Source organism: Helianthus annuus, chromosome 11 (assembly GCF_002127325.2).
Source record: "Helianthus annuus cultivar XRQ/B chromosome 11, HanXRQr2.0-SUNRISE, whole genome shotgun sequence".
Lineage (NCBI taxonomy): Eukaryota > Viridiplantae > Streptophyta > Magnoliopsida > Asterales > Asteraceae > Helianthus > Helianthus annuus.
In genome coordinates, this window is record NC_035443.2 from 177,466,076 (window position 1) to 177,488,748 (window position 22,673).

Consider the following 22,673-nt stretch of genomic DNA (forward strand, 5'->3'; position numbering starts at 1 on the left):
CCTAGTTTATATAATATAGCAAAATGATAAAAATGAGTACGGACCAAAATGTTTTAGGCTTACAGTCTAAGAAAAAAAGCATATGTCCAAACCCCATATACATATACTACCAGTATAGTTTGAGGATCATGAATACTAGAGGGTTTATAGTTCACTCAAAATCAAACAGATTTATTAGCCCGTATATTAATTGGTGGCATGTCATATGAACGTCGATTTTACTTAGGACCAAGAGGTCTAGTTTGGCTTTCTAAATACAGCCAGCTAATGATCACGTACATGATTTTCTATATTATATAAATTTAAAAAAAATCTTTATTATATGGCATAAATTTTGGTTATTTACGAGCTTTCTCTTTCACTATCATATGACTTGGCTTTAACTAGAATACAAATGGAGTTAGTATGATGGAGAGAAATTGCAATAAAATGAAAACATTGGTATTAGATTACAAAACATTTCTGATAATAGCAATGGCCTATAAACCACAAGGACCAAAACCGCCATTTACTCAAGTATTTTTATTGATGAAATGGCTGAGTCTTCCAAATACACGAAGTATCCTAGGATTAGATTATTTGTCCCATAAATATTATGATTATTATATTAATATTGAGAAGACAATTGATTCCGCGATTAATGGTACAAAGCACGGCTTTTTTAATCTAACTAAAACTAAAAGTCAACGAAAAATTCTGGTTGACCAATTACGTAAAAACAAAACATGTAATACATAATACTTCATGTGGAAAACCTAATATTTCAGATATAATCATGTATTAAGGATAAATAATATACAAAACATTAGCCAAATCAACATATAATACCCACATAATGTCGTATACTAAAGATTTAATCGCATAACAAAGCATAAACAATCAGGTTTTTATTATTACATATGTAATCACGTAAGAAGCATAATTGTAATAACATTAGTTATAACAAATCATATTAAATTTGTAATCATATAATGGATTTATAATAAAATCAAGTGGAAGAATTTGACACTCTTTTGTTTTCTTTGATAAGAGTTAAAGAATCGCAAATGAGATTTGACGCACATATATATACATAAGTTGATTGGTGTAACAATACAATAAACTGATATCTTAAAAGCACTTCAAATACCCAATTTGTAGGACTCGTTGACCGTTCAAAAAAAAGTACTTCAAAAAAATGATGTCGAAAAAGTCAAATTCAGCAAACCGGCCCAAATTCCTTTTATCGCAACCCAGTTAAAATTCGGTGCATGCATACTAAATTAGAGTAAATTAGTGTTTAACAAATCATTCTTGTACTACAAAAATTACAGAAATCATCCTTTACGTTGATATGTTGCACTTTTCTTCCTTTTCTGTATAACGACCGGGTTGTACATTGATCGTCCAACCCACTTGAAATTTAGAGGGAGAAACACAAACCATAAGATTACCATCGGTTCCACAGCCCAACCTGTCTTTAAAAAACAGTTTGTGTAAATATTATAACATAATTATATTGTTCAAAAAGGTTAAGTTTCACTCTGAAATTAACATGTTTTCATTTAGCCAAGAGTTTGGAGTGATATTTAACCAGTTTGACCCAAAGAAAAAAACGTAACATGAACCAATTTAGGAAAATAGGCCAAATTTGTCACCTCTAAGCTAGTGAAGTGCGAAAAGATATAAAAATACATACTTCTTAGTCGAAATTATCAAACTTGATGGGAACGATTTCGTCTGCAACCTTAAAGTGTCCCACTAAACGTGCGAAAAACACCATTTGTTGTTCAAGTGTGAATTTAATGTTTTCGGCCTGCACACATATTAGAGTAACCAACTGTTAGGATCTGAGGCTGTCATGATTCGTGTTTGTTTGCATAAAACGAGTAAGTGTAGCGGAAATGAGTAGCAAACTATGTAAACACAAACAAAGGAAAGTATAGATTGATAAACAATTGCTTTTCATTGATTCAAATGATTTACATAAAAGCAAAAGATTACAGTAAAAGCTTACAATCTAAACTCCCCCTCAGCCTGATACACCAGAGTTGGTTGCACAAGATGAAAGGATGAATTGATGAGAAGAACTCGCTCAAAACGATCAAGTGTAACAGTACAGAGTACTGTCATACTTATAGGCAAACCAAACTGCTGATATACTTCAGCTGACGTCACCATGATAGTGACATCTAACGACCTAACAAACTACAAATACTGTCCTATACAAACTACTGTTATGTAACATCTGATATTCACTAACATACAAAACAAAATGAAAACTACTGCTTCACGTTCCACTGTTGTAGCCTTAGCGCAGATGTTGAGTCTTCAATGCTTTCTTCAAAGGTGATCAGTCTTTGAGAGGGCAGTGCTTGAGTCTTCAGCAGCACTTAGGAAACAGCAGTAGATAGAGCAACAGAGTTTGTCTTTAGCAGTTGTTAGGTAATCATCAGAGTTTGGTTTATCAGTGGTTGTAGTTGAGCAGCACTTAAGATTCTCAGTTGTTAGATAACCACTGTCAAGGGGAGAGATTAGAGTAAACTGCTGCTTATTTGAAGTCCACTGATGGGATCCGGTTTTGGCTTTACATTATCTGTTCCTCTGTTAGGGTTCAATCCCAACAATCTCCCCCTGGAACAAATAATGCCAAAACCCTTCCTTATTCAGGACCTTTATTCTTCATAAGAAGTTCCTTTGCTTTCTTTTAAATTCTTCCTCAAAATCCTTGGAACTTGTATCATCCTCATCCCTGCACAGTGTAAGCTCAAGGAGATCCTGTAGATCTTCAGCACTTAGGCCTAGTGCCTGATTCCTTGATATATGCTTCACATCACCATTGAATCTGAGCAAAGTCAATACGTGGGTCTTTTGATCAGACATCAACTTTAGTATTTTTGAACTCAATGGGTTTCTTGGGAGAGATTTATTATCTGATGAACTTGAAGTGATTGGACTGAAGAAGTGAAGAGCAGCATCATGAGCTTCAGACACTCGTATGAATGCTTGATCAATGATCTTGTTGGCTTCAGCTATATCTGCTTCAACTTCTTTGTCAATCAGCTCACTGTTTGTGATGCCTGCTGATGACTTTTGGCTTACTACTTTAACCTTTTTGGCAAGGACTTGTAGTTTAGCCAATCTTTCTTTATCTGAAGCTATTTTCTTCATAGCTTCTTCAATCTGTTCAGCTTCTTTGTTCTTATCTACTCCAGCAGACAACATTTCCTTCTTTTCTTTTCTCAGCTTTGTGATAAAATCTTCTGCTGTGCTGATCTGTGTTTTGAAAAGTTTGACTTGTTCTTGAAGCTTTTTGTAGTCAGACTTTTTGGGAGGGTTAGAGGCTTTCATCCTCTGCTTCTCAAGTCTTTCATAAGCTTCATCAGTTTGTTGCCTAGACCATTTTGATATGGCTTCAGCAGTGCCTATCTTAGCATCCACCAACTCCCTTTTCTTCCTTTTATACTCAGCAGTGAGATCAGCAATGAGTCTTTTGTACTTACTCCAGTTTGGAGCAGTTTTCTTCTTAGAGGGATCATTTTTGACCTTTTGGATCCCTCCAGCCTCATGCTTCAAAGCTACTAATGGCCATTCTTTAAACTGGGATTCTTCAGCTGGATAGAACTTTTCTTTCATGATGAAGGCTAGAAGTTGTTCTCTCAATCTCTTCTTTTGATCAGCCTTTTCTTTGTCTAGCTCTTGTGCATATTCTTCCATCTGCTTAACCTTTGCAAGGTAGAACTCCAGTCTATTCGCAATGCCTTCTTCGCTTAGTTTTTCTTTCTCACTGTCAACCTTGGCTTTAACTTTAGCTTGCCTTGCCTTTATCTTGAGATAATCATTTATATCTTCTGGAGCTATATAGCCGATGAGTGAGGAGAATTTTCTTTTTGATGGGTCTGCTTCTGTATAAAACTGTCTCATCTCATTTTTGATGGCATCAAGCTCTAGTGGATATTTTTCAGCATTTGGATCATGTATCCCTTCATCGGCAGTAATTGGCTTTCTTTTTCTTTTTAGGAGTTGTGGTTGTGATATGGGAAGAGATATAGGAAGAATTAGGGCAGTTGTGGATGTCTGACTAACAGTGGTTGAAACAACTGGTGTCTCAACTGCTGTTGTCATTACAATTACTGATGTATCAGTAGTTGTCTTCTGCTTTTGAGCAGGGGATGGAGAATGGGAAATGATATTTTAAGGTGGTGATGGTGGTGGTGACTCATCATCAGGAATGAAGACCTTTCTTCTTTTTGAAGAGGAGACTGATGATGTTTTGGGTGGATCAGTGGTTTGTGATTGTGATTGACTAACAGTGGTTGAAACAACTGGTGCTTCAATCACTGTTGTCATTACAGCAGATGTTGTAACATCTGTTGTCTTCTGCTTTGTTGCAGGAGGCAGTGGTGGTGATGTGATTGTAGATGATGATAGTGGTGGGTTTTGTGTTATAGACACAGGTGGTGGTGGAACAGTAGTTGTGATGGTGTGTGATGAGGTGGTGTGTGTTGAAGGTGTGTGTGTTGATGAGATGGCAGCTGTTTGGCTACTGACAGCAGTTTTTGTAACTACTGCTGTATCAGCTGTTAAAGTTTGTGAGGTTTTGGGTTTCTCTGGTTCAATGTACACCCCATCTTCTATACCTTTCTTTTTCAACCTGGTTTTCTCCCCCTTTTTGGCATTATCTGCCAGGGGTGTGTCCATGAAGAAAATGGCAGAAGGAGCTTTCTCACTTTGAGCATTCTGTTGTATGCTGGCCTTTATAGCCTTGATGTCTGCTTGAGTGTCTTTGAACCTAGATTCCACCATGTTGGTCAGCATTTTTACTTGATTCGCGTGCTGTTTAGCAGCCAATTGTTGCTGATGTTCAATCAGTGGTTGGAGAATATTCCATAGCTCATTTGCAGCAAATGCTTGTGGAGCAGGTGCTTGAGCAGGAGGAGCAGAAGATTGGGCTATTTGAGCTTCTAACAGCTGCTGCACCATATCTTTTATTTCTGCAACTGAAGATTCCAGGTTTTCAACTCTGGCCGTCAATTCATTATATCTTGAATCATCACCTGAATTAACAGGATCATCTGAATCCCCACCAGCAGTGGTTGTATCAATGTTTGACTTAGGAAGTGAATCCCAAATATCATCCATTGATGCCCCTTGTTCTTGGTACTGGGGACTTCTTTCTTCAGCAACCGATAGACCTTTGATGGTACCAGTGGTTATATTTAACTTACTGGTGGTTACCGATGTTGCCATGGAAGAAATTGCCTTCAAGGGAGTCTTAGTTTTGAAACAACTGTCCAACTGAAGATCTGTTGATCCATCAGTTGTAGTTGCTGCTCCACTTGAACTACCACCAAGAGTTACTTGTAACTCAAGGGGTGTAACCTCCTCAACTGTTGCTGGGATAGCAGAGGTATTAACATCAGACCCAGTCACTTGTGGAGGTATGCTCTCAGTAATAGGTGATTGAGAGGAACTGGTTTTTGTCTGTGCAATATCAACTGCATGCAACAGGGGTATTATTGATTGTGGCATTATTATTGGTGAGGATGTGGGGGTAGAAAGAGACATGTCCTTGGGATCAGGACTGTGGAAGATGGATCCGAGTGGATACAGAGCTTCATAATGTGGTGTCCCTGTGCTTACAACCTGACCCTTTTGTGAGGATGCAGGAGGAGTTTTAGGCTGGGGTTGAGATCTTTCTTCCAACTGCTGTGAGGAAGTAGCAGCAGTGGTTTCTTGTGACTTTTGTGTTGTCACTGACATTAACTCTGGGATCTCATCTTCCAGAGTTGCCTTTGGTGTGGGTTTGGTGGGTTTTTTGGATGTTTTTCTTTTGGTCTTTTTGGTGGCAGGTGTTGGTTTCAAAGCAGTGGGTGTGCTACTTTGATCACCTGGAGCAGTGGGCTCAGCAGTGGTTACTACAGGGTCAGTGGCAGTTTCTAAAACCTGCTCTGCCTCTTTTGTTTTTAATTTTATAGGTGCCATCATTCTTGAAAAAGTTTCTATTGTTAAACAGTTTATTTTGAATGAGACACCTTGTTTGGGCAGTTCTGCATCTTTCTCTACAAATGTTTGTTCAAAATAATAGCTTAGAAATCTCAGAAAGAGCAGAAAAGCCTTATTATCAACGTTCTTTACCAAATCATCAAATATTGCCTGGGAGTAGTTAAAATTTTTATCGTTCAAAATTGCATATCCCAGACATTGAATTTTCGTTGGTATCTCATTGAAGGACGTTGTTTTATTTGAAACACACATGAGCAGTGTGTGGAATAAAAATCTGGGTGCAGAAGGGAAGTAGCCCTTTTGTAGGGTATCCTTTTTGGGTTCTTCTGCATAGCCCCTGTTTATGAAATCCTTTTTCAACTCATCTTTTGAAAATGATGTTTTTCCATTTAGATCATCGAGTTTAAAGATTTCAGAGATGGATTTTGGTGAAATATTTACCTTCTTATCCTGTATCGAGGAGTTGATGGCAGCAATGATATCTCCTTGTTTTTCAAGGGTGGCGTTTTTCCAGAACTCTCTCTGGGTATCAAGGTAAATGGGAGCATCTGCTGTTATCAAAGTTTTGTACTTTGATGCAGAAAGGATGTCAAGGATGGAATCGAAGGTGTGGTTATCGGTAGGTTTTGTGAGTATATCTACATAGTTGTGTGGAGATTTGTAGCGAATCTCCGGTGTTTCAGCAGCCATTTGAGTGGCATCTACTGTTGTGGTGGAAGAAGATGGTTTTGATTTTGATTTCGATTTTGGTTTCGTCATTTTGGATGAAGAAGATCGAAGAAGTTTTTGGAGTTATGAGAGGGAAACTGTTTTGTGAAGAGAATGTTTGGAATTCAATTCGATAGTGTAATCCTCTGTTTGGATTTAATCAGGGTTTTATTTAGGGAAAAAGTGATTGCTGATGTGGCAGCGGTTATTTTGATCTGAAGGCTAAAAACTGACCACGTGTCAAACATCTGTTGGAATGGTAAATGATGGAGGACAGTTGTTTTGACAACTACTGATGGATCAAGTATCAGTAGTTACAACGGTAATAAAATGAAATGGTGGGTGTAGCAGTGGATGGAACAAAGATTTTAAACATCAGTGTTTTTGAAGAGCAGAGGTTGACACTTTAGCAATGGACAGATTTTAGAGAGCAGATGTTAAGGCACAACAGCATTTTAGATACAACAGTGGATAAGAATAACAACTGGTTGTGCAGCAGTGTTTTGACCACCTACTGATAATTTTAGCATCTGTTTGTTCAGATGTAGGAATCTATCATCTGTTTAGTACCAGAAATGCTATTCTTGATAAAATGCATTTTAGATGTAAATTATCAAGACTAAACTACCAGCAGTTATCTGCAAGGAAACATGTTCAAGGTTTTGCCAAATGTCTATTGTTTAGACAATGGCTCAGCATCCTAGATGATGAAGACATTTCTACATGAGCTGCTCATTTTGTGTCTAATTACTGGAACTAGAACATGAGTATCTCAGTAGTCTAAGTCAATTTGCAATCAATTTATGATCAGTGGAAACCTAACTTTAGCTTAACATGACCTTGGTATGTATGTCATTTCCTCTTGACCAGTTTTAGGGATAGTAATTACACACAAAAACAAGGTAATTACATCCAGACCAGAGATGAACTTTTACTAAAAACATAAAAGAACAAAATATATTTCATAGAAGAATAAAATATATCTGGTTTTTATTATAGAAGAAAACACCTTAGAAAAATTAAAGGATGTTTTGGAGAAAATCAAAAGGATCTGACAGCTTTTTCAAGTAAACGATCAAGTTATTCTCAAGTTATTCTGACCATTGTTTGGGTCATTTTCTTGTCAATTGATTGTGAATTTCTTTTAAACACCATCACTGGATAGGCCATTGTTACCAGAACAATTTCTGTATTGATAAATGCACACAGTTGCATGATGACCACTGATGACCTAACTTTAACCTCAAAAGTGTTTTCTGCTTATGCTCTCTTCTTTTGATTTCAAAAGTTTTGAGATAGCTACACTTTGGGATTTGTTCATTTTCCCTTTTTTTACCCTGTTTATTTACATGTTCAGAATCACTCACTAGGAGATTATATTTTGAACATGCTTTGTCCATAATCACTTTGAAGCAATGTTTTAAGACATCTGACCATGTTTGAGCATGTTTTAGTTCAGATCTCACATTACTTATGATTAGGACTGTTTTAACATTTTATTTTTCTCAATATGTGTTAGACGAAGTTGATTTGGTCCTTTTGAAGGTACTCAACTTGCCTTTGAACACATGAGAGATTTTGACTAAAGTTTTTCTCCCTCTTTTCGATATCAGCAGTATGCAGGTGTTTTAGATGAACACAAGTTTTGCTGATCTGAGGTACATACTTTAGTGTTTATTACAAACATCACAAACATCAGAACAACAAATGAAATCAATATTGAAAACATCGAACGAACTCATAATTTATCAGATCTTTTTCAGATTTGAAAACTATGAGTGACATATGTATGAAAACATTTGTTGTGTGAGATTTGTGTGTCATATGACATCTTGGTTGATTTACAGAGTTTTTGAAAAACCATTTTGATCATGATTTGTTTCTTACTCTGTTTTTCAACTGAATGCAACCAACCTTAGTATCAATGAATTTTGAGCTGAACTGTTATGTCAAATTGATTGTTAGATCGAATTTGACTGTCCAAGCTCTGATACCAATTGTTAGGATCTGAGGCTGTCATGATTCGTGTTTGTTTGCATAAAACGAGTAAGTGCAGCGGAAATGAGTAGCAAACTATGTAAACACAAACAAAGGAAAGTATAGATTGATAAACAATTGCTTTTCATTGATTCAAATGATTTACATAAAAGCAAAAGATTACAGTAAAAGCTTACAATCTAAACTCCCCCTCAGCCTGATACACCAGAGTTGGTTGCACAAGATGAAAGGATGAATTGAGGAGAAGAACTCGCTCAAAACGATCAAGTGTAACAGTACAGAGTACTGTCATACTTATAGGCAAACCAAACTGCTGATATACTTCAGCTGACGTCACCATGATAGTGACATCTAACGACCTAACAAACTACAAATACTGTCCTATACAAACTACTGTTATGTAACATCTGATATTCACTAACATACAAAACAAAATGAAAACTACTGCTTCACGTTCCACTGTTGTAGCCTTAGCGCAGATGTTGAGTCTTCAATGCTTTCTTCAAAGGTGATCAGTCTTTGAGAGGGCAGTGCTTGAGTCTTCAGCAGCACTTAGGAAACAGCAGTAGATAGAGCAACAGAGTTTGTCTTTAGCAGTTGTTAGGTAATCATCAGAGTTTGGTTTATCAGTGGTTGTAGTTGAGCAGCACTTAAGATTATCAGTTGTTAGATAACCACTGTCAAGGGGAGAGATTAGAGTAAACTGCTGCTTATTTGAAGTCCACTGATGGGATCCGGTTTTGGCTTTACATTATCTGTTCCTCTGTTAGGGTTCAATCCCAACACCAACTCACTTTTACCAGAAAATTAAATCAAAAATAAAAAAACAAAGACATTTTATATATTTGTAACCTTACGAAAACCATGCTGCTCCCCTTCGTACTCCACTAAAGCAACTGGCAATCCTTTTTCTTTCAATGCTTGATAAATTTTTCTTGCTTGATCAGGAGGTACATCCTGTAACACACCATACATCGATTCATTATGATATATATAAGACCTACAAGATATTGTTATAAAATTTTCCACTTTTTCCATATTTTAGCAACCAGGAGTGTTCATGAGCCGTTGTGTGAAAAGTATTGACAACTAAAGCCAAAAGAATTGTCAACATTATAAAACAAAGTAACCAAATTTATTCAAAAAAACACTATATTGTCTAAGAAAAGAGGAAATTTCGATATGTTTACATTTAGCTAAGTTTCAACCCTTTCGACTTGCTTATTTGACACAATGAAAATAAAATAAATAGGCCAAAAATGTCACCTCTAAGATGACTGAACTTCAAAGAGGTACAAAAATACAAACTTCTTAGTCGAAGTTGTGACACCCCGTTGAAACGTTCTCACTTATACTAGCTTGACAGTGACTGCCTTAACTTTCGGGACGAAAGTTCTTAAAACTTGGGGATAATGTGACACTCTGGGTTTTCCCGAGCAACCATCTTGTATTGAATTGGCGTGTACATAATATTAAATGAAAGTTGTGATTTATCTTGATGTGCTATGTGTCGATAATGTGTACGTATAATGTATAAGTTGTGTATATATATATATATATATGAATAAGAGTATTGGTGAGCCGAGACCACCAAGACCGATTTATCTTGATGTGCTATGTGTCGATAATGTGTACGTATAATGTATAAGTTGTGTATATATATATATGAATAAGAGTATTGGTGAGCCGAGACCACCAAGACCACGACTCGAGACCACTCGGTCTCGAGTAAACAGTAAACACTGGGCCGGTCGGGACATGGTCCTCCTTTAGTCCACCCGAAAGCCCATTAGGATGCACCAACTTGGAACGAGTATATAACCCTTGTTGATAGCCAACCTTGCCATTTTTGGGCAACCCACACACACTCTCTCTCTCTCTCTCTCTCACTAAAACCCTAGAACACCACCACAAACCCCCTCTCATCTCTCTCTCGGATTCAACCGGAAGCACTAAGACTCTCGGATCAAGCTCGAAATCGTCACCCGGAAGTTGGTTCATTGGTTCTTCATACCCTCAACATCAACCGGTTAGTATTTTAAGTGTTTACCATGATTTTGGTTATTGATGATAAGGTGCATTATGGATGATAGCATGATAAGGATAATGTGTTTTAGCTAGAATGTGAAGATTAACATAATATACACCCTCTTATGTTGTGATAACATGAATAATGATCCTTGATGCTAGTTAGAAATCGAATCATGTGTTGTTACTATTGATGATGTTTTGACCACATGTTAGCATGATTTCCTCATGTAAAATGGATGAACATATTTCTGAATAATAAATTCTGGATTTAATGAAGTAGTAATGATATTATAGCATTAGGATGATTATGTGTTAAAGGTTTGAAAACCCTAATGAAGAACAGTTTGAATGTGATATGAATATTTGAATATGTTGTGTTTGATCCATGTTGAAATAGAATTAGACAAGAAAACATGTTTATGGAATTCTATTGGATAGTACACAATCTCATGAAATTGAAATACTATTGGATAGTACGAGTTGGACAGGTTCTAGAAGGATTTCATGTGCACGCAACCGTGGTTGCGAGTCGAGACCTTCGGTTGCGACTCGAGACCAACACGTGACAACTCGAGACAGACTTCAAAGGACTCGAGACCGGCAAGGTCTCGACTTGAGACTTCATGATCTCGACTCGAGACTAAGCTCGAGACTCCCAAGGTTGCGACTCATGTCGGCATTACTCGAGATCTCATGGTTGCGACTCGAGACCGCACGTTCTCGAGTCGAGACCACCTTGTCTCGACTGGGCTGCCTACCTGGGTTATTGGGCCACAATGTGTCATGTTTGGACTATGTGTTTAACTGGACTATGTGTTAACTGTTGTTGTTTAACCGTGTAATTATTAGAGCAGGCCCAATAACTAAATAGATAACTGCATGCATTCTATGTGTTAGATACATGTAGGATATACGTGATTACTTGTACCCCAAACCTGACCTATACCGGTAACCATATTAGGACGTGGTGACCAGCAAGCTTGACCAAGTAAGCTAATCTGCCGAGCAACCCAAGGTGAGTTCACAACTTAAAGCATGCATTCCCGGTGGATTGGGAAACGGAACTAAAAACAACACTATCCCCTTGTGAGGGATACAAACTTGCTTATCATCCCTTGTTACTGGGAACAAACTTACTTTTCTCCCCTTGTGTGGGACTCTTAGTTAATTACTGTTTATACGGAATGCAACGGGCAACACTAAACGAAACTCTATCACTCAAGTCCCTACTACTTAATACCGATTAGTCGTCGGGGCCAGGCGAACGGGTTATTAGTTGATAGCGCTATTTAGGTCTTACCAGCCTCACACCGTGCCCGTGTATGGGATCGGGAGTGAACTAATAGACTCTGGCAAATCCGTCAATGATGATAGAACATTGACAAACGGGGCACTTTACGGAAACGTACGGTCACATGAAGTATTCGGTATTGGAAAAACAGTTTAGTCGCTTACTTATGCGGTAGCTCCCCATGGCATGTATAAACGGATAAATTAACTGGTGAAACAAGTTTTTGGTAATTAAAAACTGGACAACTCGTGAACTCGCCAACATTTTTGTTGATACCCTACTGCATGCTTTGCAGGTACCCGGTGACTCAGGAGCTTGCTACTTGGGGATGTGTAGTGGTCGTCTAACCCACGTGTTGGGTTCTAAATAACTTGAACCATGAACTTTGTCTCAAACTGTTTTGTCTACGCTTCCGCTACTTATGTTACTATTTGAACTTAAAACTTTTGAACTTGATTAAAATATTTGCTAACCTTGTGATTGGTGAGTATCATTTATGTTATTAATTAATTTGCTCAGTATAATTGGTGGCTAGATCCTGGTCAGTCACGCCTCCAAGCGGTGGTACTCCGCATGTGGATTTTGGGGGTGTGACAGAAGTTATCAATCTTGACGGGAACAATTGCGTCTACAACCTTAAAGTGTCCCACTAAACGTGCGAAAACCACCACTTGTTGTTCGAGTGTGAATTTAATGTTTTCGGCCAGAATGCATTACGCATCCAAAGTAATTGATCTCTTTACCTGAAAAAATAAACATAAAAAAATAGACATTAAATATATATCTAACCTTGCGAAAACCATGCTGCTCCCCTTCGTACTCAACCAACGCAACAGGTAATCCTTTTGATTTTAATGCTTGATATATTTTTCTTGCTTGATCAGGGGGTACAACCTGCAACACAACATACATCAATCCATTACAATGTATATAAAAAATACGTTATGTAGAAATAAATCTTTACACTTTTTGAATAGTTTAGCAAGGGGTGTTCATGGCCCATTAGCCGCTTTTTACAAAAACTGTGGGCTGAACAGCTAACTACGGTTTCAGAGAAAGACAAATCAAACGGCCAGGTTGCATATGGTTTAACGGTTTAACAGTTCGGTTTTGCACTTTAAACCATTTTTTTATTTTCAAAATCATTAGTTTGTATCATAAAAAAAGGAACGATAAAGGGTGAGCAAAATAATTCAAAAACTAGTTCCATGAAAAATGCCAAGAAATACCCATTTGAAAACGCCATAAAACACCCAGTTTAATAAAAACACCATGAAAAAACCTGTTGAAAATGCCATAAACACACCAGGTTCAGAAAAAACGCCATAAAAACCCAGTTGAAAACGTCACAAAGCAAAGTTGAAAACGCCATAAAAAACAAAGTTGAAAACACCATAAAAACCCGGTACATTTTTTTTTTTTTTTTTTGAAACGTATATCAATAGTATAGTCGTTGGAAAGATAAAAAAACGCTGGATTTTATGGTTTATGTTTTTTTTTAAATAATCACGTATAAAAGAATTATGGACGGTTAAATGTGATGGAGAAATGGCATGTGATTAGCATGTGCAACCTTGTTTGGATCATCACATTTTATGTCACACCCCCAAAATACCACATGCGGGAATACCGCGGGACGTGTGACGTACCAGGATCTAGCCACTAATCACATTGAACTCACAGCAAGATTTCTAATAAAAACTTTCATTCATTAAGATAAAGTGTTACAAAACATATTTATAACTCGTTGTGTTTAGCGGAAGCATAATACAAGTTTAACTAAAACCCAAGTTTAACCCAAGTGTATGAAATCAGCTAGTCTCTTTTCAAGTTTCCATGTTCCTCGACCCATGACCACTCCAGCATCCCAGACAGCAAGTTCCACATCCACACGTATCAATAACCTCCAAGCATGCACACACGTGTATCAGACAACGCTAGTGAGTTCATAGTTTTACGAAAACGTTAGTTACCAAATGTTTAGTTCAGTTCATTGATTACAATGTTGATAATACCTCGAATACAAGACGGCTCCAGATTTATTTTGCCTGTTCCCCAATGCTCTTATCAAGCATTGGGCATGACTGGGTCATTAGTTCACACCCGTCCTCTCAGGTACGGGGTGAGGGTGCCAAACCTAGATAGCGCTACCAACTAATACCCGTTACCTCTCAGGTAACAAACAAGATGGGACTTAAAGGTGATAGGATGAGTATATTATCCAACATTCCAGATTTTACCCACAAGACGTATTCCTCTCAGGAATACCCAATTGATTTACCCAAAAACCTATCCCTCTCAGGGATACCCAATGACTGTCCCAACCACCAGGACGCATGCTCAAGAGGAATGAACTCACCTTGGATTGCTCGGTATGTTACGTTATATTACCCTTTCCAAGTTGGTCAATCGTACCCTACCGTGATTACCAAGAATAATCAGTTTGTAAACATTTAGATTACATACCCGATGCACACATTACACCATTAGCATACCAACAATGCATGTAACATGATACTAATCATGACAGTTAGTTAGGCACCTAACAGTTCATAATCATCACATAACAAGCACTTGATTCTTATACTCCAAAAACACCTAGTTACCATCTTGCATACAATGCACATACTCTCGTGATAACTTTAGTCATTCAGTACAAGCATTGGTTCGTAAAACAGCTTCACAATTTCAATTAACATCATAGTATGGCATGTCATAAAGTTAATCACATTTTATGATTACACTAACTGTTTGGGTCACCTACACAACTTGCATCACCATCATCACTTAACTACTTAATATGGTACTCATAACAAAGCTCGGCCCAGCTGGGTTCGGCCCAACTAAATTATGCGGCCCGGTTCCCTTTGTGTGACCCGTTTCTTATCCGTGGCCAATAACCAATAAATGGTATCTAGGATATGCGGACCAGCACAAATGGAAGGCCCCTACAAAGTGTGTGATCCATCCAGTTGTTCGGTTCATAGTGACACTTCGGCCCATATTCAGTAAGTGGCCCAATGTATTATGTGACTAAGTGTTAGTCACGTGGCCCATAATTGTAGTTTAGTCTAACAAAATGTGCAACCACCTTGAAGGTGTGCGGTCCGTGTCAGTGGATGTGGCCCAATATAAAGTGGCCCAGTATAGATGTGCAACTAGTTTATGATTGTGCAATCCAAATGTAACAGGCCCAATATAAACAAAACTTGTGCGATTACCATAATAGTGTGTGACTAATCAATTCAACCTTTTGTTTCCTTAACATTTATTTACCATAATTAACATTGTTCTGTTTTGTTACGCAATCAACAACAACCAGTTACACAATTCCAATCAAACAGTTACAACCTCAAATCCTATGAATCTTGATCATTCAACATGACTCCAATGAATCATCATTCAATAGTTTTATCGCATGAACCTTAATTATAACCGAACCATGATCAAGAATTAACTTATGTCCATTATCATCTAAATTAATGTCCCTAATTAATCAGATATCATAATCATCACCAATAATTGTTTGTCAACAGGAAGCCCCTAATCCATGAGCTAAGCGATACTATCAATCACTAAATTCATCATACAACCCTCAAGTCTTTATGTATGTCATACGGCACAATCAATCCACACAACATAAACAACCCTTCCTAATCAGATCAATCAATTTACTGGCATACGAGTTTATATTAATCTTTTTATCATAATTCTCATTATTACAAGATTCTTCTAATACAAACATCATTCATACGAAATCTATGTTCACTCGCCCAAACCAATAACAAGTTTACACATAAACAAGGATGGTCACTCGAAGTTAAACAAGACAGAACCACTAACCTTTAGATGATGGTGTCGTGTGTTAGAATAGTGCCAAATGATGCCTAAGACTCGATCGAAGGAGAGGCTGCCGTTACTTGTTGGGTGAGAGTCTAGGGTTTGTAATATTTTTGCAAAGAGGTTGTGTGCCCCTTACTATGCATTCACGCATACAAAATTAAGAGGGGGATGGGCTGGGATCGGTTGGGCTTAGGGGAAACTGGGCCGAGAGTTAGAAGGACTCAAGTGTAATGTGTGTTTAACACTTGTGCAACCCAAGTGTTTGTAAACGATTTGGGCCGTAAAACCCATCACTGTGCGGACCAACCCATGTGTTTGATGCGTTTAACACTTATAAGTTTGTAACTTTACACGTAACCCACTAGTAACGATGACCTTTTAAAACACAAGGAACATGTCGATACAAATTAAGAGAATCGTGGAATAAGATAATACTAACCTTGAGAGCTCGGGTTGTCACATTTTACCCCTCCTGGTAGTTCTAAGGTTCCTAATATCTACAAAAATGGCCCGCATCATACTTAGCCACAAAGCAAAAAGATCTTGTGGTTGAGAATTGTTCTCACCATTTTCACACTTTAAGGCGTTTTCTCCGGATCCTCTTGTTTATATATATATATATATATATATATATATATATAGAATTGCGCTAAAATAAGAACCACCTCGAGTTGTAAGAACCGTGAGAACTTTTTGATCCGGGGCGAGGTGGACCAAATTTTTTTTAATAAACGTAGATGCGTGTATTATAAACACATTTGTAAAAAAAAATTCTAAAAAAAATGTCGTGTGTGTAGTTTTGAGCACCACAAGTTTGTGTTTACGGGTACCGTAAATTTTCCGGTTAGATTTACGGTACCCGTAAACACAAACTTGTGGTGCCCAAAACTACACACACGACATTTTTTTTTTGAATTTTTTTTACAAATGTGTTTATAATACACGCATCTACGTTTATGAAAAAAAAATTTGGTCCACCTCCCCCCGTACAGTGTAGTTCTAACGGTTCTTACAACTCGAGGTGGTTCTCATTTTAGCGGTCCTCTCTCTCTCTCTATATATATATATATATATATATATATATAGGGTAGGGATCCTAAGAGAAGTCCACCCTATTTGAGAAACTTGAGAAGCAATCTGGACCACACATTTTCCCTAAGCAAAAAATGCAAAAAAAAGGTGGAAAAAAATGCAATTTTTTTTTGGAAAAATCGCAGCTTTTTCTTTAAGGATTAAATTTTTTATTTTTTTTTTAATTTAGGCTTTATACACATGTGTATATTGTTAATCTTTTAACTATACATATATGTATATTGACAATTATACATATATGTATATACATGTTTAAAATTGAAAAAATATGTGTTATAAATCCTAAACCTTATACCATAAACACTAAAGCTAAACCTTAATGCTAAACCCTAAACCCTAAAGCTAAACTCTAATTCTAAACCCTAATGCTAAACCCTAAAGCTAAACCCTAATTCTAAACCCTAATGCTAAACCCTAAAGCTAAAACAAATCCCTAAAGATAAACCCTTAATGCTAAACCGTAAAGATAAAGCTAAACCCAAAAGTTAAAGCTAAACCCTAATGCTAAACCCTAAATACTATTACTAAACCCTAATGCTAAACCATAAAGCTAAACCCTAAACCCTAATGCTAAACCCTAAATACTAATGCTAAACCCTAAATAACACTTATTTTTCAATTTTAAACATGTATATACATATATGTATAATTGACAATATACATATATGTATAGTTAAAAAGATTAACAATATACATATGTGTATAAATCCCAAAAAAAAATAAAAAAAATAAATTCTTAAAGAAAAACCTGCGATTTTTCCAAAAAAAAAAATTGCATTTTTTTTACATTTTTTTGCATTTTTTTTGCTTAAGGAAAATGTGTGGTCCAGAATGCTTCTCAAGTTTCTCAAATAGCCTACTACTTCTCACATGATCCTTATCCTATGTATATATATATATATATATATATAGGATTAGGTTCAAACGTGAACAAAATCCCAAGAGTGAACTGCGTGAACTGATCTGGGCCGTTGATTTTTATGATCTTGAGATTTTAAATGAGTGGCATGATTGTAATTAGTTGGTTAGTTTCTACTACTTAATTAAATATAAAAGGGTAGAAATGTAATTACATTAATTTGTAATTTAAAATCTAGAAATAAATAGTTTCCATAATCTTCAATTGGAAAAAAGGAAAGTTCGAATTTAAGAAATGTTGATGGTTCATGGTTGACCTTACCTTTTGAATCATTATGTCAACATTTGACCAAGTGATCTACATTTGTTTATGCCTTTGTGGTACCTATAGTTTATGACGTAACCATTGATGAACTTTTGAAACAGACTCCTTATTGGTCGAATTCCACCACACGTATATCAACGGCAGCCTCAAACATCAGTTTTGGTGAGAATCAACATTGTATATCTGCACTATACTCATATTTCTTATTATTAATTTTATTTTTTGTTTACAAATAGTTTTATCGCCGCCGTCACCGTCTCCATAGACACCGGTAATTTGTAGCATTTGTTTTAATCCCTTTTAGCTTTGATACCTTGTGGGTTACCGTTAATTTTGCAACCGGTAACTTTTTTTGTTTTACTGATCTGCTAGACTATTAGTGTTCCGATTTAAGTATTTTGGATTTCAATTTTTTGATTTGTTGCTCTTTTTTTAATGCGATGTACATATGTGTATAGCGTCTGTTTTTTGTGATATCTCAATTTTTTTTTTTTTTGTGTATTGAATTTGTAAAGTTGTTGATGTACACTTATGAATTATGCAAAGTATTAGTTGTTGAGTTTTTTTTGTTCAATTCTTTGATTTTGCTCTATTTTTAATGCGATGTAAACATGTGTATTATGATTTTGATCTGTTTTTAATGCGATGTACACATGTGTATTCTGATTTTGCTCTAATTTTAACCCAATGTACACATGTGTATAGCGTCTGATTTTGTGATATCTCATAATTTTTTGTGTATTGAATGTGTAAAGTTGTTGATGTACACTTGTGAATTATGCAAAGTAATAGTTGCTGATTTTTTTTGTGCTATTTTAGGAGATGTCGTTAACGAGAAAAGTGGAGATAGAAGGTCGATAAGGATGATTCACGTATGAGGTCGATAAGGATGATTCACGTATGTTTGTTTGCTTGGTTGATAAGGATGATTCAGCATGCAACGTGGCGAATAGTTGTAAAAGATTATGTTTTTTTTGTTTTTTCAATTATGTTGGGTTTATTTTTTTTACGAAACTGGAACTTGTAATTATATGTTTTTTTTGCTTCGTTTGGAAAACATTACGGAACTTGTAATTTGTTAAATATAAAATAGTTTTACAGGTATTGTTTCTATGTATGTATTATGTAGCTAATTACACATATGTACGATGCTGAGTAGACATGTGTACTCTTCTATTTATATCCAAGTACACATGTGTATACCGTTGAAATATGAAGGTTACGTGGATCTTAAAAATCAAAATTCGAATTCTGGTGATGAATCTGAAATAAAAATTAAAATTGAAATATGGTGATTTGTTGTTTGTTTTGATAATTATCTTATTAATAAATAAAACATAATGTGGATAATGAATTTAAATTAGGAAAGATGTAACTTAATTCAATTATTAAAATAATGATTTAAATCTAATTTTTTATATAATTACAATCATACCCTTAACAACTAAAAAGGAAATCAATGGTCCAGATCTGTTCACGCAGTTCACTCTTGGGAGGTTGTTCACGCTGGAACCCTACCCTATATATATATATATATATATATATATATATATATATATATATATATATGTAGGGAAAGGTTCAAATGAAAACCACTAGTTATTGCGAAAATTCGAAAACTAACTAAAAAAGCCTGAAAAACATACCAAAATATCTTTTTTTTTTTTTGCATACCAATTTTCGCTATTTAAATTATATAAAAAAAATTTAAAAAAAAATTGTAGTGCACATGTGTAATATTACACATGTGTATGTGTACTACACATGTGAATTATTACACATGTGCACTACAAGTGTTTGTAAACGATTTGGGCTGTAAAACCCATCACTGTGCGGACCAACCCATGTGTTTGATGCGTTTAACACTAATAAGTTTGTAACTTTACACGTAACCCACTAGTAATGATGACCTTTTAAGACACAAGGAACATGTCGATACAAATTAAGAGAATCGTGGAATAAGATAATACTAACCTTGAGAGCTCGGGTTGTCACATCATCCTCAACTTGAAAGAAATTTTGTCCTGAAATTTGATAAGCAATCTCAGATGAGTGAAGTGATAGATTAGGATGACTGTGAATTTTCCGAGGGTGCCATATCATCCCCGACTTGAAGTGGAATTTCGTTCCGAAATTCACCGGTGATACCAAAATTAGATTGGTCAACAGGGAAGAGTTGAGGATATTTGAGCTTCATCTTATCCTCGTGCTCCCACGTGAACTTCAGTCCACGTCTTGAGTTCCAACGAACTCTCACGATTGGGATTCGGCTATGTTTACGAACCTTAACTTCCCGATCCATGATTTCAATAGGTTCTTCGATGAACTGCAACTTATCGTCGATTTTTAGTTCCTGAAATGGTACAACAAGTGTTTCATCCGACAAACGCTTCTTTAGATTCGAGACATAAGTGACATCGTGAACGTCACCCAATCCGTCAGGTAGCTCGAGTTTGTAGGCCACGTTACCGATTCTTCCCAGAATGTTGTATGGCCCAACGTGATGTAAGTTAAGCTCGCCACGCTTCCCAAGCATACCACACTGATGCGTGTCAGTGTATATATGTTTTAGGTGTATATTTTAAGCCCTTTTTTACACTTTTTAGCCAAGTTTTAAATTTATAAACACGATATTTACTAACACTAAACACACATATGGGCAAGTGCACCCATCGTGGACGTAGTATAGTGTTGGTAAGATACTGAGGTCGTCCAAGGACACAAGAGCTTTTAGTACCGGTTTATCCTCAATGTCTAATCAAATCAAAATGTTAGAAAAAGGTTTTTTAAACTAGGAAAATAAAACTAACTAAAATGTTGAAAAGTAAAATAAAAGTAAAAATAGATAGACAAGATGAATCACTTGGATCCGACTCGTGTGTAGTGTAACCTTTGATTATATTCGCACTTTTGCACTTGTTTAAGAGATTATCTTAGTTATTGTAGTAGATCCCTCTTTTGAAGGCGACGTTACCCTCAACCCAGTAGTTTGAGTCAGCAAGGATACAATCCTAAAGGGTCGGATTATTGAAAGATAATTAATTAAGTTATTAATGCATAATGTGGTAGGCCCCTCTTTTGAAGGCGACGTTACCCTCGGCTAAGTAGTCTGAGTCAGCAGGGATACAGTCCTAAGTAGTCGGGTTAAAGTTTTAATAGTAGTTTAACTTATGAGGGGATCAAAGAGTTTGGACCCCCGCCATCCAATACCGTTGGGTATTGAAGGAGGTCCTACTAAATTTGACCCAAGTCCTTTGCAGGATCTATACACTGAACAATGGCAAGACTCTTACCAAACCGTTCCCTTAACCCCCGACCAGGTAGCCAACATACCTCCATATAGACCGTGGAGATATGAATGGTGAAAATCTTTTATTTTATATAGACAGTAAAATAATGCCAAGACACCACAGACAAACGATAAGGAAGAATCACCTTCAACATAAGAAACTAGTAATTAAAGTCATTAATACAAAACCAATTAAAAAGTGCAAAAGATTAAAAATAAAAAGTATTACACTAAACACTTGTCTTCACCAAGTGATGTAAGAGACTTAGGAAAACATGGCCTTTGATTTTCAAGAACTCTTACGATCAATCTTGGATCCCGAGATGACTCACACACTCTATGATGGACAATGGATGATGGTGGTGGATGATGGTGTTGTGATGGTGGTGGGTGGTGGGTGAAGTGTGAGAGAGGTGGTGTGCCAAGGGATGACTTTGAAGTGAACCAAGCACCCCTATTTATAGCCTGTACAGAAGCCTGGACATGGCCCCGTGTCTGCTGGACACGGCCCCGTGTCCACCCTTTTCTCTTCCTTCATTAATTGCAGTTTGTCTGCATTAGTTGACCACGCCCCCGTGTCCGTTGAGCACGACCCCGTGTGCAGAAGCATATCTGTACTATCAAGATTTGCCTGGATTCTGCGAATCTTATAGTTGACCACGGCCCCGTGTCTGCTGAGCACGGCCCCGTGGTGGGCGATGGAAGCTTCTACAACTTTGTCTTTTCTGCAGACACCTGAACACGCCCCCGTGTCCGCTGGGCACGCCCCGTGTTGAGCTGGGCACGCCCCGTGTTGAGCTGGGCACAGCCCCATGCTCAGCTGGGCACAGCCCCATGCTCAACTTTCTTCTTGCTTTTGCTTTTGCTTTGGGAGATGCTGTCGAGGGGTCAGGCATGCCACGTTTCTTCCCTTTCTTTGTATTTATGTTGGTTTTGGCTGTATATTTGTTCCTTTTGTTCATTTAAGCTCATTTAACCCTGAAAATACAAAAGGAAGACAAAAGCACACTTTTTCCAACATTAGTACTAAAAAATGGTTAGTTTTATGCCTCATTTGATGTATTTATATGTTGCATTTTACACACATCAAATACCCCCACACTTGAATCTTTGCTTGTCCTCAAGCAAAACTCTTTATAATGTGGCTTACGCTCCCAAATGGAATGGGTAGAAGAGAAGTTTTGGGCTTGCCTTGAGTGTCGGGAATCCAAGATCTTTATTAGGTTTTATTTTTATGCTATTTACAATCCTAT

General features: G+C 36.8%; 1 protein-coding gene and 1 long non-coding RNA gene across 2 annotated transcripts in view; both read right to left on the reverse strand.

Annotated features, from left to right (window-relative positions):
* Positions 1-1,338: 1,338 nt before the first annotated feature.
* On the reverse strand, positions 1,339-9,644 carry LOC110887396. The gene is made up of 3 exons (XR_002563278.2): positions 9,544-9,644; positions 1,679-1,795; positions 1,339-1,355 (listed from the first exon to the last, which is right to left on the reverse strand). It is a non-coding gene; the product is annotated as an uncharacterized LOC110887396 (long non-coding RNA).
* A 2,837-nt stretch (positions 9,645-12,481) lies between these two features.
* LOC110888885 (acylamino-acid-releasing enzyme-like) overlaps positions 12,482-22,673 on the reverse strand; it is a 70,494-nt gene continuing 60,302 nt past the window's right edge. The window contains exons 6-8 of the mRNA XM_022136383.1: positions 12,804-12,907; positions 12,609-12,718; positions 12,482-12,486 (exon numbers count right to left, since the gene is read on the reverse strand). Coding sequence (XP_021992075.1) covers positions 12,482-12,486; positions 12,609-12,718; positions 12,804-12,907 — 219 coding nt within the window. The remainder of the gene's footprint in view (positions 12,487-12,608; positions 12,719-12,803; positions 12,908-22,673) is intronic.